The sequence below is a fragment of the Strix uralensis genome, chromosome 2 (genome assembly GCF_047716275.1).
Source record: "Strix uralensis isolate ZFMK-TIS-50842 chromosome 2, bStrUra1, whole genome shotgun sequence".
NCBI classification, from domain to species: Eukaryota; Metazoa; Chordata; class Aves; order Strigiformes; family Strigidae; genus Strix; species Strix uralensis.
Genome location: NC_133973.1, coordinates 53,486,868 through 53,511,120, shown reverse-complemented (window position 1 = coordinate 53,511,120; position 24,253 = coordinate 53,486,868). Strand labels below are relative to the sequence as shown.

Here is a 24,253-nt window from a genome sequence, read left to right as displayed (position 1 = left end):
AAAACCATTCTCTTAAAAAGGAAAACTTTTTTTTTCTGGAAGATCCTGAGTTCAGTAGTATATTGAACAGTATGCTAGGTAAATTATTGACAGGAAATTTCAGTATGTTTAGTGTTCTCCCCTATAAGGCTTTAAGATAATCTGTCAAGCTTCTCTGGTGCTAAAGGTTTATTTTTCCTGTATCTTTCCTGTATGGCTTAAAACCTGTTGATACTCTACAGAAGTTTAGATACCTAACTTACTGCATTAATAATAGGTCTGTTGACTTCTTTCTTAGATCATAAAGCTAAGTTTGACCACAATCCTGCAACAGTTTAATGAAGTGAAAAGCATTGCATTCAGTTTGAATGATGTTTGTAGTATGTGTAAAATTTGAGTATAGATGACTACAATATAGGTGCCTTGTGCTATTCAGTAAATGCCTTAGCTTAACTAAGCCTGTATTTTTAATGTTTTGACTTATATTGCGTTTGCTCTGTGCTTTTATTTTAGGACTTGGATTTTGTTCGGTTTATTGTCAACTGTTTTACAGATTATTACCCAAACTTCCTCAGTAAGTATTGTACATTAAATCTTAAGTACTGTAGACTTGTGCAATAAGAGCATTTCATAATATTGCAGATGATGGGGTAGATGAAGTCTTTTTGCACATGCTTTATGTGGTGACTACATGGAACACATGGATGTTACAGATTTGGAATATTTTTTGCTCGTAAGTCAGCACAACTTTGTGTTGTAAGTTAACTTTACATTCATCAAAAATCAACTGGCTTTTCATGAAAAAATAACCTAAGACATGTTTTTACAGATGAAAAAGTGATATAAGCATTTAGTAGAACTGAAATGTCCTGTTTTTTCCTTTGCTCCTTGTTACTTGTGTAGGAGCTTTGCAAACTTGCATGGCAGTTTATATCCTTTAGGAGTCTTCAGGGGATGAAGAATGAATGGCTATAGAAAATTTTAGGAAACAGTGTTTTACTCCAAACAGGAATAAAGCATGTTTGTGTGCACACTTGGAAAAACCTGCATAATTGTCTGTTGATTTTTTTTTTGTGGATAGGCTAGGTCACCTTAAATGAGTTATAAATTTTAGGTGAAAATGTGTCTGAGTATTGAAATTCTGTACAGCAACTACTTAAACTCTCAACTTGATGATCAAAGTTCAAAACTTAAAGGCAAGTGCAACATGTTTTTAGTTTTTTGATATTAAAGAAAAATTTTGGGATGCTTTGAGTCAAAGTACTAACTTTTCGGATTTCTCTGATTAAACAAATCTTGGAAAAAATGTGGATTTACAAAGACTCTTGCTATTTCTTTCTTTAGAAAGAAGAGGTGCTGAATTATACCTGTTAAACTTCCTTTTCAGTGTTGCTTTTCTACATCAGGTTGAGATTTTACCTTTCTCTGCCTTGTTTGGGGAGATTCTGTTGGTAACTGTTAGAAAAGTAGTATCCTAGAAGTGTATAAACAGTGTATAACTTAGGATTTTGTTAACTTCCAAGCAAAACAGCAAATGTTTTTATATAGTAATAGAAATATGTTTATACGTATTAAAAACAACTCTACAAAACTGCTTCTATGGTGAAGTGAACATGGACATTTCTCAAGATGAGTATTCACTTTTTACATGACCAATATTGCTGTGCTTTCTCTTAAACAGAAATACATAACACTTGGTATTCAGATTATTTCCTTTTTGTCTTTTCAGCAAAGATAGTGATCTTTGAAATGCCATGGATAATGAATGGTGAGTTGTTTGGCTTTTGTTTTTTACATCATGATAACTTTTTAAAATTAGTAGCATAAATAGGAGGCATTTTCTGCTCTGTGTAGATACAGCTGAATGGTGGAATTTTTTAAACATGCATCTTTAAATCTCTCAATCAGTAGGTTGCATACTTTTTCTTTTCCTTCTAGCATTGTATTTTGGATCATATCTTTAAATAGAGCCTGTATTCATCCTGTGATCTCTAAAGATTGAGACCTTGATAAACAGTCTATTCCTTGAATGTTTCCAACTGTAATCCTTTCAAAGCTAGATCTGTTCATGATTTAGGAATACTATCATCAACAAATGATAGACACTTATACCCAGCCAAAACATAGAATATACAATTTAAGATAGATGCTTGACACCAGACACTGATACTGTTACATATGTTTTGGTGTGTACTTCAGTAATTATCATTAATGCTTATCCTGTACATTAGAATTATTCCTGTATTTTTAGAATACATATTTTTATGTAGGCTTTATATTTTTTCTGTATGTTGATGTTCTACCATCACTGAAATAACTGTGGTGTTTGGAAATGCTTTGTAGATCTAAACAAGTGTCCTTTAAAGTAGCAAAATATTTCAACTGGGAAGAGTACATATGTATCTTTCCCAACCTCCCTCCCTCAAATTTGAAATACAATTGGTTTTACTCCCTCAGTACTTGCTGGGCTAAAATCCAAGATGACAAAGTTGTCATTAATTAAATCAAAGATACTCTTTCATGAAATTCTGTTGTCTGTCTGCATTTATCTATATAAAAGTGTATGTCCATGAAATACTTTCTCTGTAAATTATACTCCTTTCATGCACTGTTTATCCCCATTATAACAGATACTTTCAGAGCAGGTCCTGCCATATTTTACAGGATATAGCTCACTTGTGTTCTATAAGGTCTATCAATACACTGCAAGAAAACGCTTCCTGACAATTTTGTGTACCTTTTTTTTTTTTAAAGCTGCTTTTAAAATTGTGAAGGGTTGGCTTGGCCCAGATGCAATAAGCATGTTAAAGTTCACGAACAAGAATGATGTACAGGAGTATATCAGTGGAGAGTATCTTCCACCTCACATGGGTGGAACTGTAAGTATATTAACACTTCATGGTCCTTTTGTGATATTGAGACACACCTGTATAAATTACATATGTGGGGCTGAGAGTTGGCACTTCATGGATGTGAGATTTCTTGAAATTGTTCTGCCAATGATAATTTGTAAATCACATTAATATAGGTTAACTTTATGAGAATTTTATATCTGGCAGTCTTAAATACAGAAATATTTTTTTCTGAATCATTCATCCATGCTCCTAGAGCAACATGATTGTGTTGGTCTATGAAACAAGTTATGTGAACAGAAAACAGGTTTCATGGCCCTCAGTTTTCATACTGCTCCAGAGCTATGATTCGGTAAAGACAATCATATTGCTCTAGGAGCAAGCTCTGATAAGCAGTCTGGAAAACTAGGCTTAGGTGCTCAAAAACCACTTGCTCGTTGTTTTCATTTAGTAATAAATGTATACTAAGTCACTGTTTTCCTGATCCCCAATCTGTTGTATTCCACATTCTACCATTTCCAGCTGTTGATATTGCTGGTGGAACAGTCCAGTCCTTAAAGCATACATCTTTCTGGCCAGCCAGGGAGATTTGTTGCCTCTTCAATAACATTTTGTGCAAGACTGATACACATACAGTGTACACATTGATGCAAGACATGTACATACAGTAGGGTTTTAGTATGTGTAATTGCTCAGTTTTCCTTTTGTCAGATGGATTTAACAAGGATGAATTGCCCAAGATGCCCTCCACTGGTGCCAGTATTGAACAAAGCGTGCAGTTAGAATGCTGTGCTGTTCACTTTAGTAACTGAATTGATAGCCCATAGCTTGTTTTCTTGGAAGTCCCTTTTTATAGGTCAGTGTTCTGAAGTTATACATCAGGTGTTTTGCATGTCATTTCATGGCCACTGTGTACATGTAATCTTAGAAAATATCACTACCATGATTAAGATATCTCTACCACAATTGCTGAACATAGTGTAAATTCTCTACATCTGCTATAAAAGAAGACTATTAGTCTGTAGAATGGATGTATCAAGCATTGAATAAATCTGTCTTGTTTGCCTGTCTGAGATTTTCACCCTGTTAGTAGATAAACCTGTGTCAGTGAAATTTATGGACTGTGATTGGGAAGTGTGGGACTTTGAGTAGTCCCAGTGATGAGATTCTGTTCAGCTGCTGAAGCTATCCAGCATCGTGAATTAATGTGGCCAAGTGAAATGTTCAGTAAAATTGACGTCTCTTAATTAAGGTTATTTTGTCTTATGCCTTTCATCATATGCTGGAAGGGAGTGAAAAGGCTTTTTATCGGTTTGGTTAAGGGTAATCTGGCTATTTCTGCCTTGTATGTGGAAATGGAGGATGTCAGCATTCTGCAAGCCTACTGGAATGTTTCTAACAGTCTGGAGTTCTCCTCTAATAGTGAATTGCTCTGTTGCTGATACTTAAAGCTTGTCCTTTAGGCCCTTAATTGCATATTGCTTGAGCCAGTGGCTACATTTCACTCATCTAAAGGTCTGTGACTTGCTTCAACCTGAACAGGAGAGAATTTAGGCCTTGATTTATAGATTAACGGGAAGTATGCTGCTTTGGGGTTTCTTTGGCCCTGTCTAAGGTTTTTCCTTTTACTTCATAACATCACATTATTCTTTGTTTTGAGAAAACATACTTGCTTATGGTGAGCTCTCTTGAAACACCTTTTTTAACTCCCTGCTGGTAGCATAGTTTGGGAACTGTGGGCATGCTCAAGTCTGCCTCACAGGAGTGAGAGCTATGTTATTTCCCCCCTCCACTGGAAAAGCTGACAGACTAATTCAGTTTATTTTGCGTTTAAAAATGTTTGAAAATGCAGTAGGAACAGAGATCCCTGTTTCTAACACTAGATGTAATTAAACAATTTTGAGAATGTTAAGAGAATTTCTAGTTAGCAAAACCTGTTTTTTTTTTTTTACTGGTCTTCCAATAGAAAAGATGCCTTTACTGTAGAAGCATTGAGAACTTAAGTATGCTGCTTCTAAATTACTTGGATGTCTTCAATATAGTCTTTAAATTGATCTGGCATTCCAAAGACAGAGGTCTGAGTTGCAGGACATGTTAAAGGTCCACACACCAGGTTAAACTTGAGGGATTGTTTGGGGTTGTTTTGTGGTTTTGGGTTTTGTTGGTTTTTTTAAACTGTGGCTATTGTGAAACTAAAATACAAAGAACAAGTTTTTCATCACTTCTGGGACACTCTTTAGAATTAGCTGTCATAGTTTTTAAACGATGTTTCCTAGAACTAAGAACAAAACGTCAGTATTAAGGCTATGGATGCTGATCCTCAATAGACCATATTCTGCTGTGATTATAAATAACAACAGTAGTTAAAATTTAGTGGCTTCATTGGTCACTAATTGTCTATTAGTGAGAAAATAAAATTTATTGGTACTGTCAGCTTTCTGCGTAGGGGTTTGGCTTAAAATTGACAGTGAAGCATGTAAGTCATGTGAAACAAAAAAAATAATTTATAGTATTACCATTAAAACTAGAGAAGGTGCTTTTCATCATCCTAAATAACTGGTCCTTTAAAAATGTCGCTTATGTTTTAGGATTCATTCAAGTACAGTTATCCTCCATTGGTCGATGATGATTTTCAAACTCCCTTATGTGAAAATGGGCCCATTACTAGTGAAGATGAGCATGAAAGTAAAGAAGAGATAGATGTGGACACTAAGGAGACTGGGGAGCTGAATGAAGAACAAAACCTTAATCAGAAAAAGGTATCTAACTCTGAAGGTTGAGGCAAGACTAGTTAAATGGTTAAAGTGGGACAGGAAGCATGTATTTTTTCTTCTCTTCCTTCATGTGTTGATTTTTTTCAGCATTTTTTTCTGCCCTCCGGTTTGACAAAAGAACCCAGTAAAACTGATAATTATTCTTGCAGTTCAACCTTGCTTCTTAGTCTAAGACCGGTTTCATGCTTCTGAATGAGTAAAATATGTACCAAATATTTAGTGTATCTCTGCAATATAGTGAATTGTATAGTAAAATTTAAAAAGCTTCTGTGTTTTCAGAAGTTATGTCTTTCTAGTTGGTTTATTTTTAATCTTGGGTTATCTAGTGGTGTACACCTTAAAATACGTCTAGTTTTCTCAGATGCTTAAGTCAGTATGTACATGAGAAAATATTAACAGTTTAAATATTTGTACTTTATTAGATATTGTTCTCTTAAATTATTGATAAAATCTCAAAATATAAAAGGTTTCATTTAGTCTCAGGAGAACTTGTATCCCTAATCCATCAATCCTGTTTTACAATATAATTTTCCTGCAGTGGTATTTATCCAGAAATATAAAGGCATTGTTTTACACAAGTCCATATGAAGTGATATTTAGTAATATGCAATGATAGTGGGCATATTGCTCTTGAAAATAGTAGGAAAAATCTGAAGTTCACCACTTTAATGCCATGATTAATTTTTGAGTATGAATTGCAAAACTTATGTTTAATGGAGTGGAATACTTTATTACACTTTCAGTTTCATTTACTGCTTTAAGTTTTTGTCAGAAGAATTTGAAACACATGGCTCACTTGAAGTAGTTCAGTTCTTTGCAACTTGGCTAGCTATTAAAAAAAAAAATTCACTGACCTTAAGTTCAAAAGGAAGCATTACATGGAACCATGGTGATTTTTCTGACCATTAGACTCAGTAGCTTGTTTGGGTTGTAGCACACTTTCCAAACTCTGATTCTCAAGTATGGAAACATGGAGAACTCTTGTTAAGTGTGAGTTGGCTTTGGTGCTTAATAGCCTCAGTGTTTTTGTTTTTAATTTGCTTGGCTGACTTCAGCTTTCTACTTAAGGTAATTTTTTACTTTCACTTTTAAAAATAATGATTATTTTATGGTATTTTATACAGTATAATCAAGCTGCTACACAATCTTTTCAATGAACTAAGCTTGACACTTATGCTCATTATGTATCAATCTTAAGGCATGTTTAAGGCCTTACCTTTAACATACTTTTAAAATTGCAGACCATATCTTGTTGGTACTGTTTCTGTAAAAAGTAGATTATTGTTTTGCTTCAACTCACTATTCTTCTGTTCACATATTTAAGAATAATAATTGCTATTTCCTCCACAGCAAGTATACCATTGTTTACCACTTCAATGTTATGTTCTTTTCCCAAATGTTTTTCAGAAATATTCCCTTATTGTTTCAGAATGGTTCGCACTTCTTATTTCCAAGTTAATTATTTTTTAGTTGACTGTCTAAATATAAATATTCAAGTATTTTTTAATAAGGCTGGCTTCCAAACTAACATTTCAAGTGATCTGTGAGATATCATTGTCTTCATTTACTGCACTATCAGCCTTTAGATAAATTCTTAGTGATGACAAGAATCTGCATATGATTTATTTTATATATGTATGCCTTCTCTTATTCTATAGAAGGGCATATTTCTTTCCACAGAGTAGAGGGAGCCATGAGTGATAAACTTGGTTAGTAAGTCCCTGTCCTATAGATGCCTTCACCTTTAACATGTGCTATTGTAATATTTTTCTCTGGTAATTTTATTTAGATTTGTGTAGAATAAAGCCCCACACATAACGAGTGCAGTGTGTTTACACACTAACCTTTTAATATAATTGTAATTATAAAAAAATCAGTGTTGTCGTTTCTTTTTTATAAAACCTATTTTCTATAAAATTTTGTATTCCTTTCATTCCCATACTTCAAACTTACATAAACTGAATTGTCTTCATGTCTTCTCCCTGTATTAAGTGGAATAAAAACAAGGCAAAGCAAACTGTTCAGCTAGCTGATCTTGAGTCATGATGTTACTAATTCTTTGTCTTCTATATTTCCCCCTGCCCCGTTTTGCAGTTAATTCTGGAGTTCTTTCATTTTTTGTATAATAAGATGTCCAGGCCTGCTGACATGTATTTTCTTAATGTAATAGAGGAAAACGTTCAAACTAAGATATCTAGAGTTTTGGATGCACCAATTCAATCAGCATTATTTCTTAAGTTCTCCAATACTTCAGAGTTCCATCTAAAAGCAATGAAGATATGTTTAGCAACTCTGCAATACAATAAAGTGTGAAAAAGTTACTGTGTTTTCTGTTCAGTGTTGCAGTGATAGTATTGGGGTGTCTGTTTTAATTGAAAAGTTTTGCCATGGAAGAATAACATCAGTGCTTTATAATCTTAAATATTTGAGGTACTATAACTTAACATGTCTGGAGTTTTCAAGAATAACCACCTTTGGGCATCAGGAAAGTACATGGAAAAAACAGAGCAGCAGTTCTGTTTCATGCATGCTCAATACATAATGTAACTTATGTAACAAATTATTCAGTGGACTTCAGGAAGCTTCAGGGAATGAATATATATTAATCTTTGTCTGTAATATATAAATTGTTGAAATAACCCTCCTCATTCTTTGAAATACCTGTATGTTTCTGTAATGTGTCATCCAGGTTTCTAGTTAATGATTATAACTATCATTTTTACTCAGATGAATTCTGTAGAACAAATTTCCAAATCAGAGGAAACTGACAAAACAGAGATCAAACCAAAAATTGCAAAGAAAGCATTAAGCACTTTTAAAGGACCTTTATTACATATCAGGTAACTTTCTTTAATTTTTTTCCAATGTGCCTTGGACACTTGAGTACTGAACTAATTGGTTTTCAAAATAAACTATTTTTTCAGATTATTAGAGGGAAAACAAGTTATAAACATCCTTTTAAGAATTATTTTTACAAAGCTCAATTTTTCTTGTTTTACCTTTTTTTAGCAAATCTTTTGGTGTCACCATTGGCATGCTTTTTGTACTAGGTAGTAGGTCTACATTTCATAGAATCGTAGAAGCATTTCATGGTTTCATTGAGAAACTGTTATTTGATTTAAACCTGTGCTTATCTGTAATGAGAGCAGTGGTTTGACATTGCATTGGCTTAAAAAAACCAAAGCATTTACTAAGACAGCTTTCACTGTTAAATTTTGCTTGAATTCTTTTAACTAAAGATAGTGTAAAGGCATACACTACTAGTTTGTGCTAATTAAGCTTAATGAATGGGTCCAATGTATTTTGTGTGGAAAGTGCTCTGTATAAATGGCATATCTGCTCAGAAGATGTTTGTCATTCAAGATGCTTACATCTTGCAATTTATCTGCTTTTTATTGTCAAAGTAAAAAAAATCAATTGGCCAATATAACTTTTCACTGCCTTTCAGATTAAGATGCTTGCTTAGAAATTGATTTAGATGTTAACTTTTATTTTCACTTCCAGTTTGCTATTAGATGAATGAAGACAATATCTAATTTATAGGTAATTCCTTAGCTAATTTTGTAAGTGCTGTACTGAATTAGTTTTGGAATGAATTTGAATAATGACATGCTCATTAGCATCAAAAAAATATTTTGTATGTGTCAGATTTTCCTGGTTTTGAACTGAGTTATCTTTAGTCCTTTGTGCAAAAACCTCCTCTGTCCCATCATACAAGAAACTAAGTCTATACAAAGGCATAGACTGCAGAATTATGATTTTAAAAGAATGTTTTTCTGTCCTTATGACAAAAGGAGCAGTGTTCTCCCATCCACTCCTAAAAAAAAAAACCATCCCCAAAAAACCCAAAACCAAACCACTACAAAAAAACCCACCCAAAACCAGCAAGAACCACAACCATACAACCAAAAAAAAATCCCAAACAAAAATAACACCTAAAACCCCCCACACGAAGTTCTAGTTCTACCCTTAGAATAGAAGTGTTGGACTTCATGTAAATTACATGAAAGAGTAAATTTAATTATATGTGTGCTAATACTTGTAGTCTCGCTGTAATGGAAAATAAAAGACTGTGTGTCTCTTGTCCTTGCTGTTTGGTTTATTTCCTTGGAACCTTTCTCAGGACACTGAACTGAAATGTATTGAACTGATAATATGTAGTGCCCTTTATGACTAGTCACAGGCACCTGTCTCGGAGAAGTCCCGGGGAAGTTCTGCCTGTATAATAAGCTGCTTTCCTTGCTCGTACCAGCACTGCCCTGTGAGGAGAGCAGCCTAGAGCCTGACTGGGCAGCTGAGGAACAGCAGCTCTGGCACCATGAAATGGCCAAGAACTGGCAGCCTTTCCACACCTAACTGCGGCTGCAGAAGACTCAGTTGGGGACCTCCTTAGACCCCCTGCAGGAAAATTCCTTACCTCTCACTGATTCATACCTGTTGGCTCTGGTGTGTGACCAAAGCTGGCTACTTATGCTCTTCTGTTTCTCATCTTTGTAGTCATATTCTCTAGTCACCTGTCTCACTGATTTAGACCACTCTTGCATTTGCCTTGCATACCTTTCTATGAAAGACTGGTCTTTATTGACCTTTTTCCTTAATAAATAACTTTATTTGAGAAGACAAAAAGCAGCACTTTACTTGCACTGTCTGGCAGTGGTGTGTATTGAGATGAGAATTTCTAGTACATGCTGAAATGGTTGCCCTGTGCACATCAGAGTAAAGAAAGTGTTTTAGTAAAAGTTAAGAAGCTAGATGTTCATTTAAAATAAAACACCCCACCCTCCCAACAACTCTACCCCACCCACCCCCAACACTACGGAACTGCTTGATTTCACCGACAACAGGTCTACAGCCCTATTTTTTTTTTTTTTTATCAATAGCCACAGTTAGTGGAACAAAGATCAGGTTCTGGCAGAATGTTCCTTTCCTTGAGCTCTTTTTGTGGCATATTTTGATGCTAGTTAATGCTTTTCTGCCTCATTCATGGTTCATCTTGCAATTGCTGTAATGCACAGCTGCAATAGTACACAGTAGTAAGATACCCAAAATATTTTGTAACTACAGTCCTTCCTTTCAATAGTGTTATTTACTTAAGTTGAAAATTTGGGAAGGAAAAAAAGCTGAGAGGAGAAGGGGATACAGTTACCCTATTAATCTGTTTTAAACCCATCACTTTCTTGCTTCCTGCTGCAGTCAGCACACTTCCTTCTTCCACACCAAAAAGAAAAAAATTATTGTGGACTGTCTAATGCATTGTAAAACATAGGCATGCACACACATGCAGAGTTGCTATTGAACTCTGCTTCTAGTATGGCCATTCAGGTTTGTCCTGCAGCACCAAGGACTTTTCTTCTCAGCTAACACTGGTTTAAGTGAGAGAAGAAGGAAGGATTGATACTGTAAAAGGAGGTCTTCTGAGGAGGAGGTCAAGCAAACATGAAATTGGCATTCTGGAAAGGGAAGAAAAATATAACACGATTTTTGAAAAAGGCTTTCTGTCAGACAAGCAGTTCTGTAGCACTGCGTAGTATGGCAGTTCTTTGTGTATTCTTAATGTGACACGTTGAAAGAAGAGTTTTTCACTTGTTACTTGAGTTTCCTCTCAACTTACAGTAGTATAGGAGCATGCCCTATTTTTTGCCTAAAAGTGTTCATTTGAATGCCTATTCCAAAATGAGTTGTGATAGTTTGATATGGTTTAAAATATTTCATGCATGACTCTCCTAATCACAGAAGAATATTAAAAATGAGCAATAACTTTATTTATGCATGTCACCAGCAGTATGTGAAGACTGACTCATAAGTACAAGTGAATTTAGCTGTAGTGGTTGAAATGATTGCCACTTGCAGATATCTGCCTGTTCCTTTTATGTGTGCACTATACCTATTACAAGGATAGATGTATGAGGTGGAAATTACTCTTTAATATTACCATAAATTAAAATTAATGAGGCTTTCCCTTAACACACTGCTCCAAGATGCAGTGACTGAAGTGACTGTATATATCTTGGCTATTCCTGCTGCTGCAGGTGGTCACACTCTTCCAGATGGAAGAAGTTAAAGGCAGTAATCAGCTGAGGCAGCTAGGTCCACTTGTGGTCATGAGTCAACCCTGAGCTTCACTACAAAATTTCTGCATTTTGCTTTCACAGCTTTTTTGATGAAAAGCTGTTTATAGGGACTGTAGCTACAGGGTTGAAAGTATTTTATTTTCCTGTAGGTGTGCTCAGTTTTTTTCTATGATATGTTGTAAAGATAATTTGAAGAAACTAATTATTTTTAAATTTCTTACTAGCCCAGCAGAAGAGTTATATTTTGGATCCAAAGAAACTGGAGAGAAAAAATGTTTGATAGTTCTCACAAATGTCACTAAAAACATAGTGGCTTTTAAGGTAAGTATTTTATATGTGGCCTGGTTTTCTTTACTAAATGTGTAACATTTTCTTGTTTTGGTTAAGGAGGAAGAATACTCTTAAAGCCACTTTTCAGTCTAAATTTTTTATTCTGTTGTGATGTTTGAAGCAGATAAAGAAATTTGGCTGACTTTACATGTGTACCACACTAAAGGGGATAATCAGTAATACAAATCTTTGGAGCAGTGACTGAAAAAGTGCTATGGTGATGGTTAGGTCTTTACTGAGAGTCTAATACTTAGTGAAAAAGAAAGTCTTGAGCACTGAAAAGTCATCTTTCTAGAATTCTTCTCCTTTTTAAATCTTGTCTGGGAACAAGTTAGTAATGCTCCAAAATGATGCAGATCTATCTGTAAATGTCACCATCAAAGGAATGAATGCAGTTATATTTGCTTCAGAAATACTGAGCTGACTCACATCTTTGGTTTTCTACCACATCTTTCGTGTTCTCTCCACATACAAATAACTAAAGTTTCTATACTTTCATATTAAAAATTTTAATAGTCTGATATTCTGGGCTCTTCTTAAATACATATATAAGAGAGAAAAATAGTATTTGCCATAAAATAAAGGATAGAAGTTGTTAAGAGAGAGGAAAAGGTGAAATACCAGTGTCTGATTACTCCTACAAAATAAAGTATTTTGAAGACTGTATGTATTACTTGGTCTTAATATTTAAGATTTTGGGGATTTTATTTATTACAGAATGAGGGAGGTTATGAAACAATCAGTTTGTGCGTGCATTTACTATAGGCTTGCTTTGTATTTTTTGTTTGTAGGTGAGAACAACTGCTCCTGAAAAATACAGAGTAAAACCCAGTAACAGTAGCTGTGAGCCTGGCACATCACTGGATATAATAGTCTCTCTTCATGGTGGTAAGTAAACTCTTACAATAGAAATTTTAAGGAGTTTGGACAAGTTTTATTAACAGGCTGTTGCTCCAGATACTAACCTTTGTATGTGCTTGCTGGGATGTATGACTGACACCCATGTCTGCTTGACTGTTGTATGAGAATGTTATTATTTGTAAAAACACATGGATGTCAGACAGCATTTGAGTAACTACCTGTACTGACTTACTACTCCACAGGCATAAGCAGCTGTTGACTGCAGCCTGTTCTGTTGTCTCTGAAAAAAAGTTGCAGTGGCAGCTGTCTCACTTGTGCTCTATTATGGTGGGAGTTTATCTGTGATAAATCAGTTTCCTAAATTGTTAGGAAGGACAGAGGCGAATTTGCTGGAAAATGCATTCTTTACAGACTTCTGGGTTGTCCTTGAATCATTCAGATGAAACTAGTTCTGTTAAAACGAAACCGTAGAATTTTAGGAAAACTGTAATCAAAACTGTTGAGCTTAAGAGAATGATTTCATTATTTTTATTTCTAGGAAGTCAGTCCTGCAATAAACAAGCTCTCATTTTAAAATTCTTTTGTTCAAAAATGCCTCTATACACTTTGTAATACTGCCATTTTATCTAAGCACACTTTTTTTTTTTTTCTTTGAGGGCAGGTTTTGCAGCTTCTCTGCAAGATCGTTTCCTTATCATGGCAGCAGAAATGGACCAGTCTTCTGGAGCAGGTGTACCAGAACTGACTCAGTTTTGGAAAGAAGTCCCTAGGACCAAAGTGATGGAACATAGGTGAGCATTGACAGGAGGTTTTCTTAGCCATTATCATTTAGCTGATTTATTACACTTGCATATCATAATCAGTGAAGGATTCTCCAAACACAGTTGTGTGCTTACTGATTGAAGTATATTGCTGAGGCTTCTGCTCTGTTTAACTGATTAGAGGTTTTTTTAATGCATAAAATGCCATGGTATTCTGCACGTGCACTTCTTTTTATTGTTGTTGTTCTTGTGCTGATTAAGAGTTAAGTGGAAAAATGTGAATGGATGTGACAATACACATGGACAGTATGTTATTTTTTTTAAATAAGAATGTGCACTTGAATTTTCTAGAAAAAAGGAAGGAAAGAAGACATATGAAATGCAAAACTGTTTTCTAGACAATATTAAAAAATATTCCCTTTCTGCTAGGGAAAATCATCATTTTGTAGATTTCTGTAAAACCTGTCGCATGTTCATATGCATGTTTTCCATATTTAATGCTGAAAAAAATACCACTCGGAAAATATGTTTCCCCACACACTCTTTTAAATACACCTGTTACTCTTCTCTCTCATCCGTTCACATTTAGTTATATCACTGTACATTTCTAGGAAAAGTTCACTGTAGTTCTTTTTCACCTAGAAGTCTTAGAGCTATGATATTGAGATGCTGTTTCATCTTTAAAAAAAAAGTAATTTGACTGTATTTTTACTTTAGATTGTTCCTGGTTTGAGGGGGGGGGGTGGTGGGGAGTGGTGTTTGGGGTTTTGGTTTTTTGGAGGTGCCTTTACCCCCTCCATGGCCAAAATGAACATAGAAAAAAGAATTTTTGAGACTTGATGCCTAAGTCTGGCTCTATCTTTGCTTCAAATGCTTATCCCTCATTTCCCTATTAAACAAAATCTACATCATGTGAGTGATCTTAAGTGTCCTTGCATAAATGTTGCAATTTTTTTAAAGAGATACCTTGAAACAATAGGGAGAGATTGTTTACATTAGATTTATCACCTGCAAAGCGTGTCATGTACTTATGTTACTGATGAATACAAAACCAACCTTTACTTTTTATTAAACCCAGATTAAATGTAGTGGAGAATATAATTATTGTCTTTTTAATATTATATGTGCAAGTACTTTATCTCAGGAAGGTACTTAGATTTTATTACACATATTTGTCCCTGGTTTTGTTTTGTCTTTCTGGAGAAGTTTTAGGGTTTCTTTTTCCTCAAAATGTTGGAGGCTGTCTAGGGTGCAGTGATCATGAGATGATTGAGTTTTCGATCCTTGGAGAAACAAAGAGAGGGGTTAGTAAAACTGCCACCTTAGACTTCCGGAGGGCAAACTTTGACCTGTTCAAAAGACTGATTAACAAAATCCCTTGGGAGGCTGCCTTGAAGGATATGGGAGTCCAGGAAGGCTGGACATACTTCAAGAGAGAAGTCTTGAGGAGCAGGCTGTTCCCGTGTGCCGAAAAACAAGCAGGCGGGGAAGGAGACCGGCCTGGCTAAACAGGGACCTTTGGCTGGATCTCAAGAACAAAATGAGAATCTATCGCCTTTGGAAGAGGGGCCAGGTCTCTCATGAAGACTATAGAGATGTAGTGAAGTTATGCAGGGAGAGCATTAGGAGAGCCAAAGCACAGCTAGAGCTCAACTTGGCTACAGCTGTTAAGGATAATACAAAATGCTTCTATAAATTTGTTAACAGCAAAAGGAGGATTAGGGAAAATCTCCCTCCTTTACTGGATGAAGAGGGAAACATGGTAACTAAGGATGAGGAAAAGGCTGAGGTGCTCAATGCCTACTTTGCCTCAGTCTTTAGCAGTGGAACTGGCTGTTCCTGGACATCCAGCCTCATGAGCTGGGAGATGGGGAGGGGAAGCAGAATGAGGTCAGCACAGTTGAAGAGGAGGTGGTCAGAGACCTGCTACACCACGTGGATGCACACAAGTCTGTGGGACCGGATGGGTTACACCCAAGGGTGCTGAAAGAGTTGGCAGATGTGCTCGCCAAGCCGCTTTCCATGATTTACCTGAAATCATGGCTAACTGGGGAGGTCCCATTGGACTGGAGGGTGGCAAATGTGACACCCATCTACAAGAAAGGCAGAAAGGAGGATCCAGGAAACTACAGACCTGTCAGTCTGACCTCGGTGCCAGGGAAGGTCATGGAGCAGGTCATCTCGAGTGCCATTAAAAGTCATATAATGGACAATCAGATGATCAGTCCTAGTCAGCATGGGTTTATGAAAGGCAGGTCCTGCTTGACAAACCTGATCTCCTTCTACGGTGGGGCGGCCTGCTTATTGGATGAGGGAAAGGCTGTGGATGTTGTCTGCCTTGACTTCAGTAAGGCCTTTGACACCATTTCCCACAGCATTCTCCTGGCAAAATTGGCTGCTCATGGCTTGGATGGGCACACGCTTCGCTGGGTAAAAAACTGGCTGGATGGCCGGGCCCAGAGAGTTGTGGTGAATGGAGTTAAATCCGGTTGGCAGCTGGTCATGAGTGGTGTCCCCCAGGGCTCAGTTTTGGGGCCACTCCTGTTTAACATCTTTATTGATGATCTAGACGAGGGGATCGAATGCACCCTCAGTAAGTTTGCAGATGACACCAAGTTGGGTGGGAGTGTTGATCTGCTCGAGGGTAGGGAGGCTCTGCAGAGAGATCTGGACAGGCTGGAGCGATGGGCTAAGGCCAACTGTAGGAGTTTCAATAAGGCCAAATGCCGGGTGCTGCACTTGGGTCACAACAACCCCCAGCAGCACTACAGGCTTGGGGAGGAGTGGCTGGAGAGCTGCCAGTCAGAGAGGGACCTGGGGGTGTTGATTGACAGCCGGCTGAACATGAGCCAGCAGTGTGCCCAGGTGGCCGAGAAGGCCAATGGTATCCTGGCTTGTATCAGAAATAGCGTGGCCAGCAGGGACAGGGAAGTGATCTTACCCCTGTACTCGGCACTGGTGAGGCTGCACCTCGATTACTGTGTTCAGTTTTGGGCCCCTCACTACAAAAAGGACATTGAATTACTTGAGCGTGTCCAGAGAAGGGCAACGAAGCCAGTGAAGGGTCTGGAGCACAGGTCGTACGAGGAGCGGCTGAGGGAACTGGGGTTGTTTAGTCTGGAGAGGAGGAGGCTGAGGGGAGACCTCATCGCCCTCTACAACTACCTGAAAGGAGGTTGTAGAGAGCTGGGGATGAGTCTCTTTAACGAAGTAACAAGCGATAGGACAAGAGGTAATGGCCTCAAGTTGCGCCAGGGAAGGTTTAGACTGGATATTAGGAAGCATTTCTTTATGGAACGGGTTGTTAGGTGTTGGAATGGGCTGCCCAGGGAGGTGGTGGAGTCCCCATCCCTGGAGGTGTTTAAGAGTAGGGTCGACATAGCCCTTAGGGATATGGTGTATTTGAGAATGGTCAGTGTTAGGTTAATGGTTGGACTAGATGATCTTCAAGGTCTTTTCCAGCCTAGATGATTCTGTGATTCTGTGAAAATAGAAAAATGCAACAGCCTCAATTTAACCATTTCATTAGCAAATAAATTCATTCCCACACTAATTGACTTCCATGTTATCAGAGGAGCTTCTCCTGTATTTTATAAATCATGTAGGATTCCACAACCTTCAGTTGTGACTTGAAATTCTGTTCCTGCATTTTCAACTCTGGAAGAGGTGGACTCTATGAAAAATATTGTTGCTGCGACTTAAAATGGAAAGAAAAGCTTTAGATTTTGTTTGCTGTTCAATAAATTGTTGCATCTCTGGTAGTAAGTATTTGACTGAATAATCCAGTGCATCATGTGCTATGAATTTGAAGTGATGAAGGTACATTTTAACTGAGCATGCAGATAATTTTGATCTTGCTTTCCATATCAAAAGCTATCGAAACATAATTGGTGGACGGAGGAAGCCTTTTCAGACTACCATTACAATAATCATTTAGAAAATTAATCAACGAGAACAGATAATAAAGTGCATATAATAACTGTTAGATGGACTATTTACTATTAATTCTACAATGTTACACTAAATTTATGATTTTTGGTGCGTATTTTTTTTCCCCTTTCACAGGCTCAGGTGTCATGTTATAGAAAGTAGTAAGCCTTCTTCTCTGACATTAAAAGAGAACGCATTTAATATTCCAGCAAAAACCAATGAAGATTTGCATTTACAGGTAATAGTGTATTTCTTTGTGCTGAAGATTGAACAAAATTATAAAAGATGATAGAGATAAAAAGAATTTGAACTAAGCCTCCTTGATACTTCATAAATTATACTATTTGAAAAGCTCAGCAATTGAAAGTAACTAAATCAGTGATAGTGATTTTGTGATTATTTTGTTGAATGGCAGTGGTTTAATAAAATACTACTTTCAATGCAGCTTGCTCATTTCTCTTGTGTATATTACAGGTCTAGGGTATCAATGAGCCTCAGCTGTATCTTTTGCTTCCTAATGTAAAGATGTCACCTATATAGGCAGTATGGGCTATCCATAACTTAAGATTTGAAGCTCCTTTAGTAGAAGAGATTCCTGAAGTATGTAGTGATAGAAAAGGTATCACTAAGAGAAGTCTTGTTTCTTAATTTTTTTTTCTGTGCTTATAGTTATTGGCTAAATAGTTCTAAATTAACAAGTACTTTCACGTGCAGTGATTCTAATGTAATGAAACTATATCTATTTTCAGCTAACTCGTTTACTGCAAATTAATAAAAGACTTCAAGAACAGATTGATCGCTGCCTCTGGTTCCAGCAGTTATCAGTTGTTTTATCGTTACTATCAGTTACTGTTGTTGCCTTCTGCTTCTACCTGGCATATACCCAGAGAAGCTAAAAAGAATTGCTGTGCACTGGATGTGCTGTCTAGCATGGTTGGTTGCAGTGGAAGAGATCGCAGTGCTGCGCTTGGATTCTGGAACTGCCAAAATGAGGTTTGTGAAACCACAACAACAAATGATGATACAATTTACTGACAAAAAAAAAAAAAAGAAGAAAAGAATGACCAGCAAAGGAAATGACTAGAAGTTGACACTTAGAACAGGGCATGAGGAAGATGTTAGAGCTAGGATCTATTTTCACAGTACAACTCAATAAATACTACTGAACTGGAAGGAGGAAGCCAAATACAACACAATTTAAAACGGTTTAGGTTTTTTTTTCTTTATTCAACTACTTTAAATACCATATTTAATTTCTTTTCTTCATACTCATTCTTACATTTTGAATTACTCTCCTAGAAGGTACAAGCAGTTAACTTAGTGTATTCTAAAGGTTCATAATCTATGTACATGCACATATAAAGGAAGATACTTCTTAGTAATTATTTTGGTAATTCGGGCTCATTGCTTTCACTGGTTAAATTGGTTATTTTTGTGCTTTATCTGAATGCAAAGTTGCTGTAAATATTTCCTACCAAATAACATATACACAGCCATAACGACCAGGAATATAACCTTTGTTTGATTCCAAAGATACCGATGAAATAATCATAAGATACTACTCCTTTTTTTTTTTTTTTTTTTTAAAGCAACTCTTAGTCAAATTGTGAAAGGACTGTGAGAGTTGACTTTTGATGACCTATTACTGGTTCATAAAAAGGCTAATAAACAGTCAGTGTAAGAACTTATTCTGAGATGTGCAATATGCTTAAATTACAGAGGAATTTATGAAAAAGGAAGTCAGGAAGATTAAAAACTGTTGAAGGCAACATAGAAGTGTTATATCTGCCATTTCTCAGAAAATGTTGTGGAAATGGTGTATGAAGCTAGTGAGAACTTAAGCTAACAAGGATTCTTTGTACTCATTGCTGTAAATATGTATATTAAAATGCTAAACACTTAAAAGGAGACTGATGGTATCTTTCATACTTTTAAAATTTTCACTCTTGATGAGGTCTAAAAATTTTAAATTATTTCTTTACTAGAGTTAATTTTTGCTACAAATTGGCTTTGTAACAGATCATTTAGTTTTGTCTGCTGACTTCAATATATGAGAAGAGATTATTGAGGAAGATTAAAGGTCATATTCTACTTCTGTCTTTTTGCTTACAGTATCTCTCCAGTGTGTTGTAGATGTAGTATCATTTCTAGGAAATAGAAAAGGGCAGTTTAAAAAAATGCATTAATAAAACATTAATAAAGCAGCAATATGATTACTAAAAGAATTAACATGTAAAAGGCAACTCTACAGAACTATTTGGTGCACAGTCTTCTTTCTTAATTTATACAATATTTTACCATATCTACATTTTCTTAATTTTTCACTAATCTCCTTTCTGTTCAGTTTGCTTCTCAGTATTTTATTTTCTTAATGAGTTGGCAACTTATATTGTTCACTGCTTACTATGATGCTGTTATTTAGGCTAGTTTCATGTGCATGCAACTCAGATGCTTTGCTTCCAACAAAATGGGTTGTTGTCTTGTTGAGAAAGGTAACGAAGAAATTTGTAACCTTAAGATAATAACCACCATGCTATTAAAATGCCAATTCCTTAATTTGAGTGGATTGAATAGCACTTTACTGTAAAATTGCAAGAAATATATTCTTAGAGTCTTTGCCAATATGAATATTTTAATGTTTTGGTGCTTTCATATATTTTCAGTATTTTATTACTATGTTGGTATTTTCTTTGTATGATAAACCAGATGAACATCTTTTCTATTTTAATATGTTTTAGAAAAATACAGCTACAAAATAAATATGAGGAAATATGTAGTCTTGAATGTTTAGTCTTTTAAAAAGCTGCATCTCCTGAGGTTTTGGTTCTCTTGTTAGTCTGTAGATACTTAATATGAAAGAGGGGTCAATATGGTAATGACTTGTAGCCTGTTGTATAATAGAAGTTGTGATGATACTTGTCAGAGAAATGTAAAATAGATGATCATGAGTTCTTAGACAGAGTGCCTAACATAATAACATAGCACATGATATTGGCATGTAAGCACTACCATGGCACAAACAATGCAAATCCACAAATCCAAATATTCTTAGTAAATCTATTAGTTAAACATCACACAGTAAATGGAAAAAATATATATAAGAAAAAAAACACCAAAGCAACAGTATTTTCTTCTTACATAGAAATTGCCAGTAGGCTACTTTGAAGTTTTCACAAAAGAAAATTACATTGTTTATATCATCACAAAACATATGGTGATCCATCACTGTTTTCCCAGTTTTCAGTTGTCAGTAGTTTCAGGTTTTGTGTGTCCACCCTTGGAAACACAGATTTCAGCCAGTCCATTTTGGAAGGTTTTGTGTCTAACACATATTGATATTACACAGTGCACATCAGTAACATGTTTTGATACGATACCCAAAATTGAGTGTGTACACAAAAGGTTGTTTTCAAATTTTTTATTTTATTTATTCACAGTACATGAAACTCGGTTTGTAAAGCTGGGGCATTTTAGAACTTAGACAATTCACAAAATAGGATTTTGATTACATGAACTATTGAGATAGAAGATTTCATTTTCCTTTCCCTCATTGTAGATTAGCAGTTATTTTTGGCTTTTACAGACAATTAAGAGAAAGCAATGACTGTAATCCTATAAATTAGCAATTTGTGCTCCAAAAGAGCACATACTCTTTTCCTAGCAAGCAGTTTTTGTGCCCTATTCTTAGGTTCAGTTTTTTACTTTATTAAGTAAAAGATTAGGTTCAAGACTTCATAGATAGTGCTTTATTTATCATCTCTTCTCTACTTCCAGAGTCTTGCTGCAGGACAGCTCTAAACCGTACGCACAGGTGGTGTTCCAGTGACACCATTCACATTGGCACTGATGATGTTCATCCTGAAATTATTTACGGTGGTTTAATGTTACAGTATATTTGAATGCTCAAGGAGGTATTAAATGGGAAGTACATTTTTTTAAATAGTGAAAACAGGAATTTTTGCATAAGGACACAGTCATGTTGAGTTTTTTTTAATTAGATGCAAAAACTAAGTATCAAGGAAAAAACACATTGGACTAGGCTAATTTGGAGGAAAAAGTCTTGGTTGTAATATTTTAGCATTTAGAAAAATAAACACAGACAAGCATTTTAGATATTTTATTTAAAAAAAAAATGGAGGGATGGGGAGGCAACAGGGCCAGGAACAAGGTTTTTTAATTACTTTTCTATTTCATCAGTGATTCCCTGCTGTAACTGATTTGTCTCTAATGTTTGCGTTCAGGTTCTCTCAAATATTTGTCCCTGCTTCCAGGTGTTAGTTTATATGGCTTTTGTTGGCTGTGTGAGGTTTTGTAGAGAGCATTTTAAGTCACTGCGCAGTCTCGGGGATCCTCATACTTTCTGTTGGACTGGCAGCATAAGGGTATAAATGCTGTTCTGTTAACAAAGGACAGTGTTAGCTCGTTCTTTTTCTAGTGCTTTATTGTGGAAGTGGATGTTCAGTCATAATAATAGAGCAAATTTGAGAATTGACCAAACACTATTCTGCAAAATGCATCAGAGGTGCTGTAAGAATTCACTGGTTTAGATCTTGTAGTAGTTCCATAGGGTGTTGTCTAAGACACGAAGATGTCTGTATTTACAGTATATTAGTTTAGGAAGAGGTAATCAGTTCTAATTAGCCAGGAAGAGCAAGTTGAATGCTCTTTTCTGAGGTTAAAGAAGACATCTTAAGTCAATTTCTGAAGTGCGTGGCTTACTGTTCCCTGGAAGATGGCACACTGAGGAATTACTGACTTGGTATTATAGCAGTTGCTACATTTCCATTATGTAGGTGTTAACACAGGTAAGTGATTTCAAGTTAATGATTCAAATGAACAATGCTTTTCAGTATGCCTAGTTCTGGGGCACGCTTCAGCATCAGCAGCTTCTGGCTCTGTTTTCTGCAGCTGGTGAGAAGAGAAGTGTAACCTCCCGTTTTCTGTTTTCTTAATCATTTCAGTCCCAGTTTTCAATTCGAACCTTGCTATTCTTGCTTTCACTGCTTTTATAGTGAATGCCTACAGTAGGTCACACAGATCCAACTTGAAAAGTAAAATGCAGGAAATCCACCTCTCCAGAAGTGTGGCAGTGGTGAGAGGTTCTCCTTTGTAGAGGAGGTGAGCGAAGTTCCACGTGCTGGTCCTGACTGAGAGGGATTTAGGCGATTTCCTGGTAGATCTGTGCAATTACTACTTTGCTACTTCTGAGTATAAGTACTGAAATCCCCCAGTTGTATGAGCAAAGAGTAAGTAGCTTGCCAGATTTTTACCAGTAGGTATCACAGCTCCTGGTTTACTTCTTTCACAAGGCTGGTGCATCAGCCTGCTTACTTGGCATGCTCTAGGTCACCTCTGTTTTCCTAAACACTGAGAGAAGGACTGGGCTAACAGCTGAAGAGTGCTCAATTATTGCTGTATGATTGCAGCTAGTAGCACTTGTTTTTTAGATTGCAGTAGGCAATTTGTTCTGATGGTATTGCTGAAGTTAATAATGAAGTCCAAACACAAAGCCTGTTTATTAGTTGTCAGTCATTGTAGTCTTTGCTGTAGTCTAAAGCATAGCAGTAGCCCACCCAAAGGACTGCTACGTTCTTCCTTATGCCAGTTCAGGGTCTCTTGATCTGTTAGTAATACTTCCTCTGTTCTATTTTAATTCTGTAAATACCAGTTGTGCTATATTGGTACTGTATTGGAGTTGGTTGAAATGTCAGAAAACCTAAATATGAAAAAAAATGTCTGTAACTTCTGTTTATCTTTCATTTTCTTTGGTCAGCAATGGAATATATTCATCATTTTACTGTCTCTTGGTGTTTTTTCGCAAAATATTTTTGGAGGTTTTGCTTCCTGTTAAAAATATCTTGTTAGAAGGATGGTAAATTATGTGTTTTGTTGATCTTGATTAGCCCATGAGATATGCCAACACTCGATGGTGATTCAGCTGGCAAGAAGCTGTGATTTCCTTAAAGTATTCAAGGATTATTTTTTTTTTTTCATTTTTCAAAAACGTAAAGTCACTGTGCCTCTTTTTTCTTTAGTCTTGATCAGACCTTGCTCCTGAAATAAATACATCTACACAAACTTACTTGAGTGAGGAGCAAAAGACTTGGCCTATTGGAACTTACCAGAAGAAACAGATAGTTGAATATGTACTTTCTGTTTCTGACCCAACTACAAATAACCAGTTACATCTACTCATGTTATTTCAGTACATGTGTGTATACTGTGAAGTAGCCACACAATAAACTGGCATTGCTACTTGATGAGAAAGTGAGTGATAGATTCACCCCACATATCAGTTTTATCCAGAAAGCCAGGAGGGCCAGGTGGAGCAATGCTACATAATGATGTGCTCTTCCTACAGCAGGCTGTCCATGTGGTCTCTCTAGAGCAAGTATTCACCTGATTTTGGGCCCAGGAGAGGGGAAAAAAGCAATCTTGGTAGGTTCTGGTTCAGATCCATTGTGGTTTCCTTAGATTTGCAAAGAAATGCTTCGGACACAAGACACAAGAACTCAAATCCAAGCCTCCAGTATCAGTCCCACCATCCCATTTTGTGTTTATGATGAAATCTGAATTAAGATATCCTTCAGGTAATGATGATCCTGTGTGGTGTTTAATTATTCAAAATTACAACTTTCTTGTATTTCCACAGTCCTGTATCAGTTAAAATCATTGCCAGTTTCATTTTTGACAGC

General features: G+C 36.2%; 1 protein-coding gene across 5 annotated transcripts in view; it reads left to right on the top strand.

The window, feature by feature from the left end:
- Positions 1-23,360, top strand: part of MOSPD2 (motile sperm domain containing 2) — a 41,120-nt gene extending 17,760 nt beyond the window's left edge. For 2 of the 5 annotated variants that reach the window (XM_074858743.1, XM_074858744.1), the window contains exons 6-15: positions 493-553; positions 1,709-1,747; positions 2,734-2,858; positions 5,420-5,590; positions 8,333-8,445; positions 11,901-11,997; positions 12,798-12,894; positions 13,529-13,658; positions 17,694-17,796; positions 18,308-20,334. In XM_074858743.1, the coding sequence (XP_074714844.1) occupies positions 493-553; positions 1,709-1,747; positions 2,734-2,858; positions 5,420-5,590; positions 8,333-8,445; positions 11,901-11,997; positions 12,798-12,894; positions 13,529-13,658; positions 17,694-17,796; positions 18,308-18,454 (1,083 nt within the window). In that variant the 3' untranslated portion in view covers positions 18,455-20,334. Of the gene's footprint in view, positions 1-492; positions 554-1,708; positions 1,748-2,733; positions 2,859-5,419; positions 5,591-8,332; positions 8,446-11,900; positions 11,998-12,797; positions 12,895-13,523; positions 13,659-17,693; positions 17,797-18,307; positions 20,335-21,332 lie in introns of those variants that run through there. The other 3 variants (XR_012627547.1, XM_074858745.1, XM_074858746.1) reach the window with 3 other exon arrangements.
- The last annotated feature ends 893 nt before the right edge of the window (positions 23,361-24,253 follow it).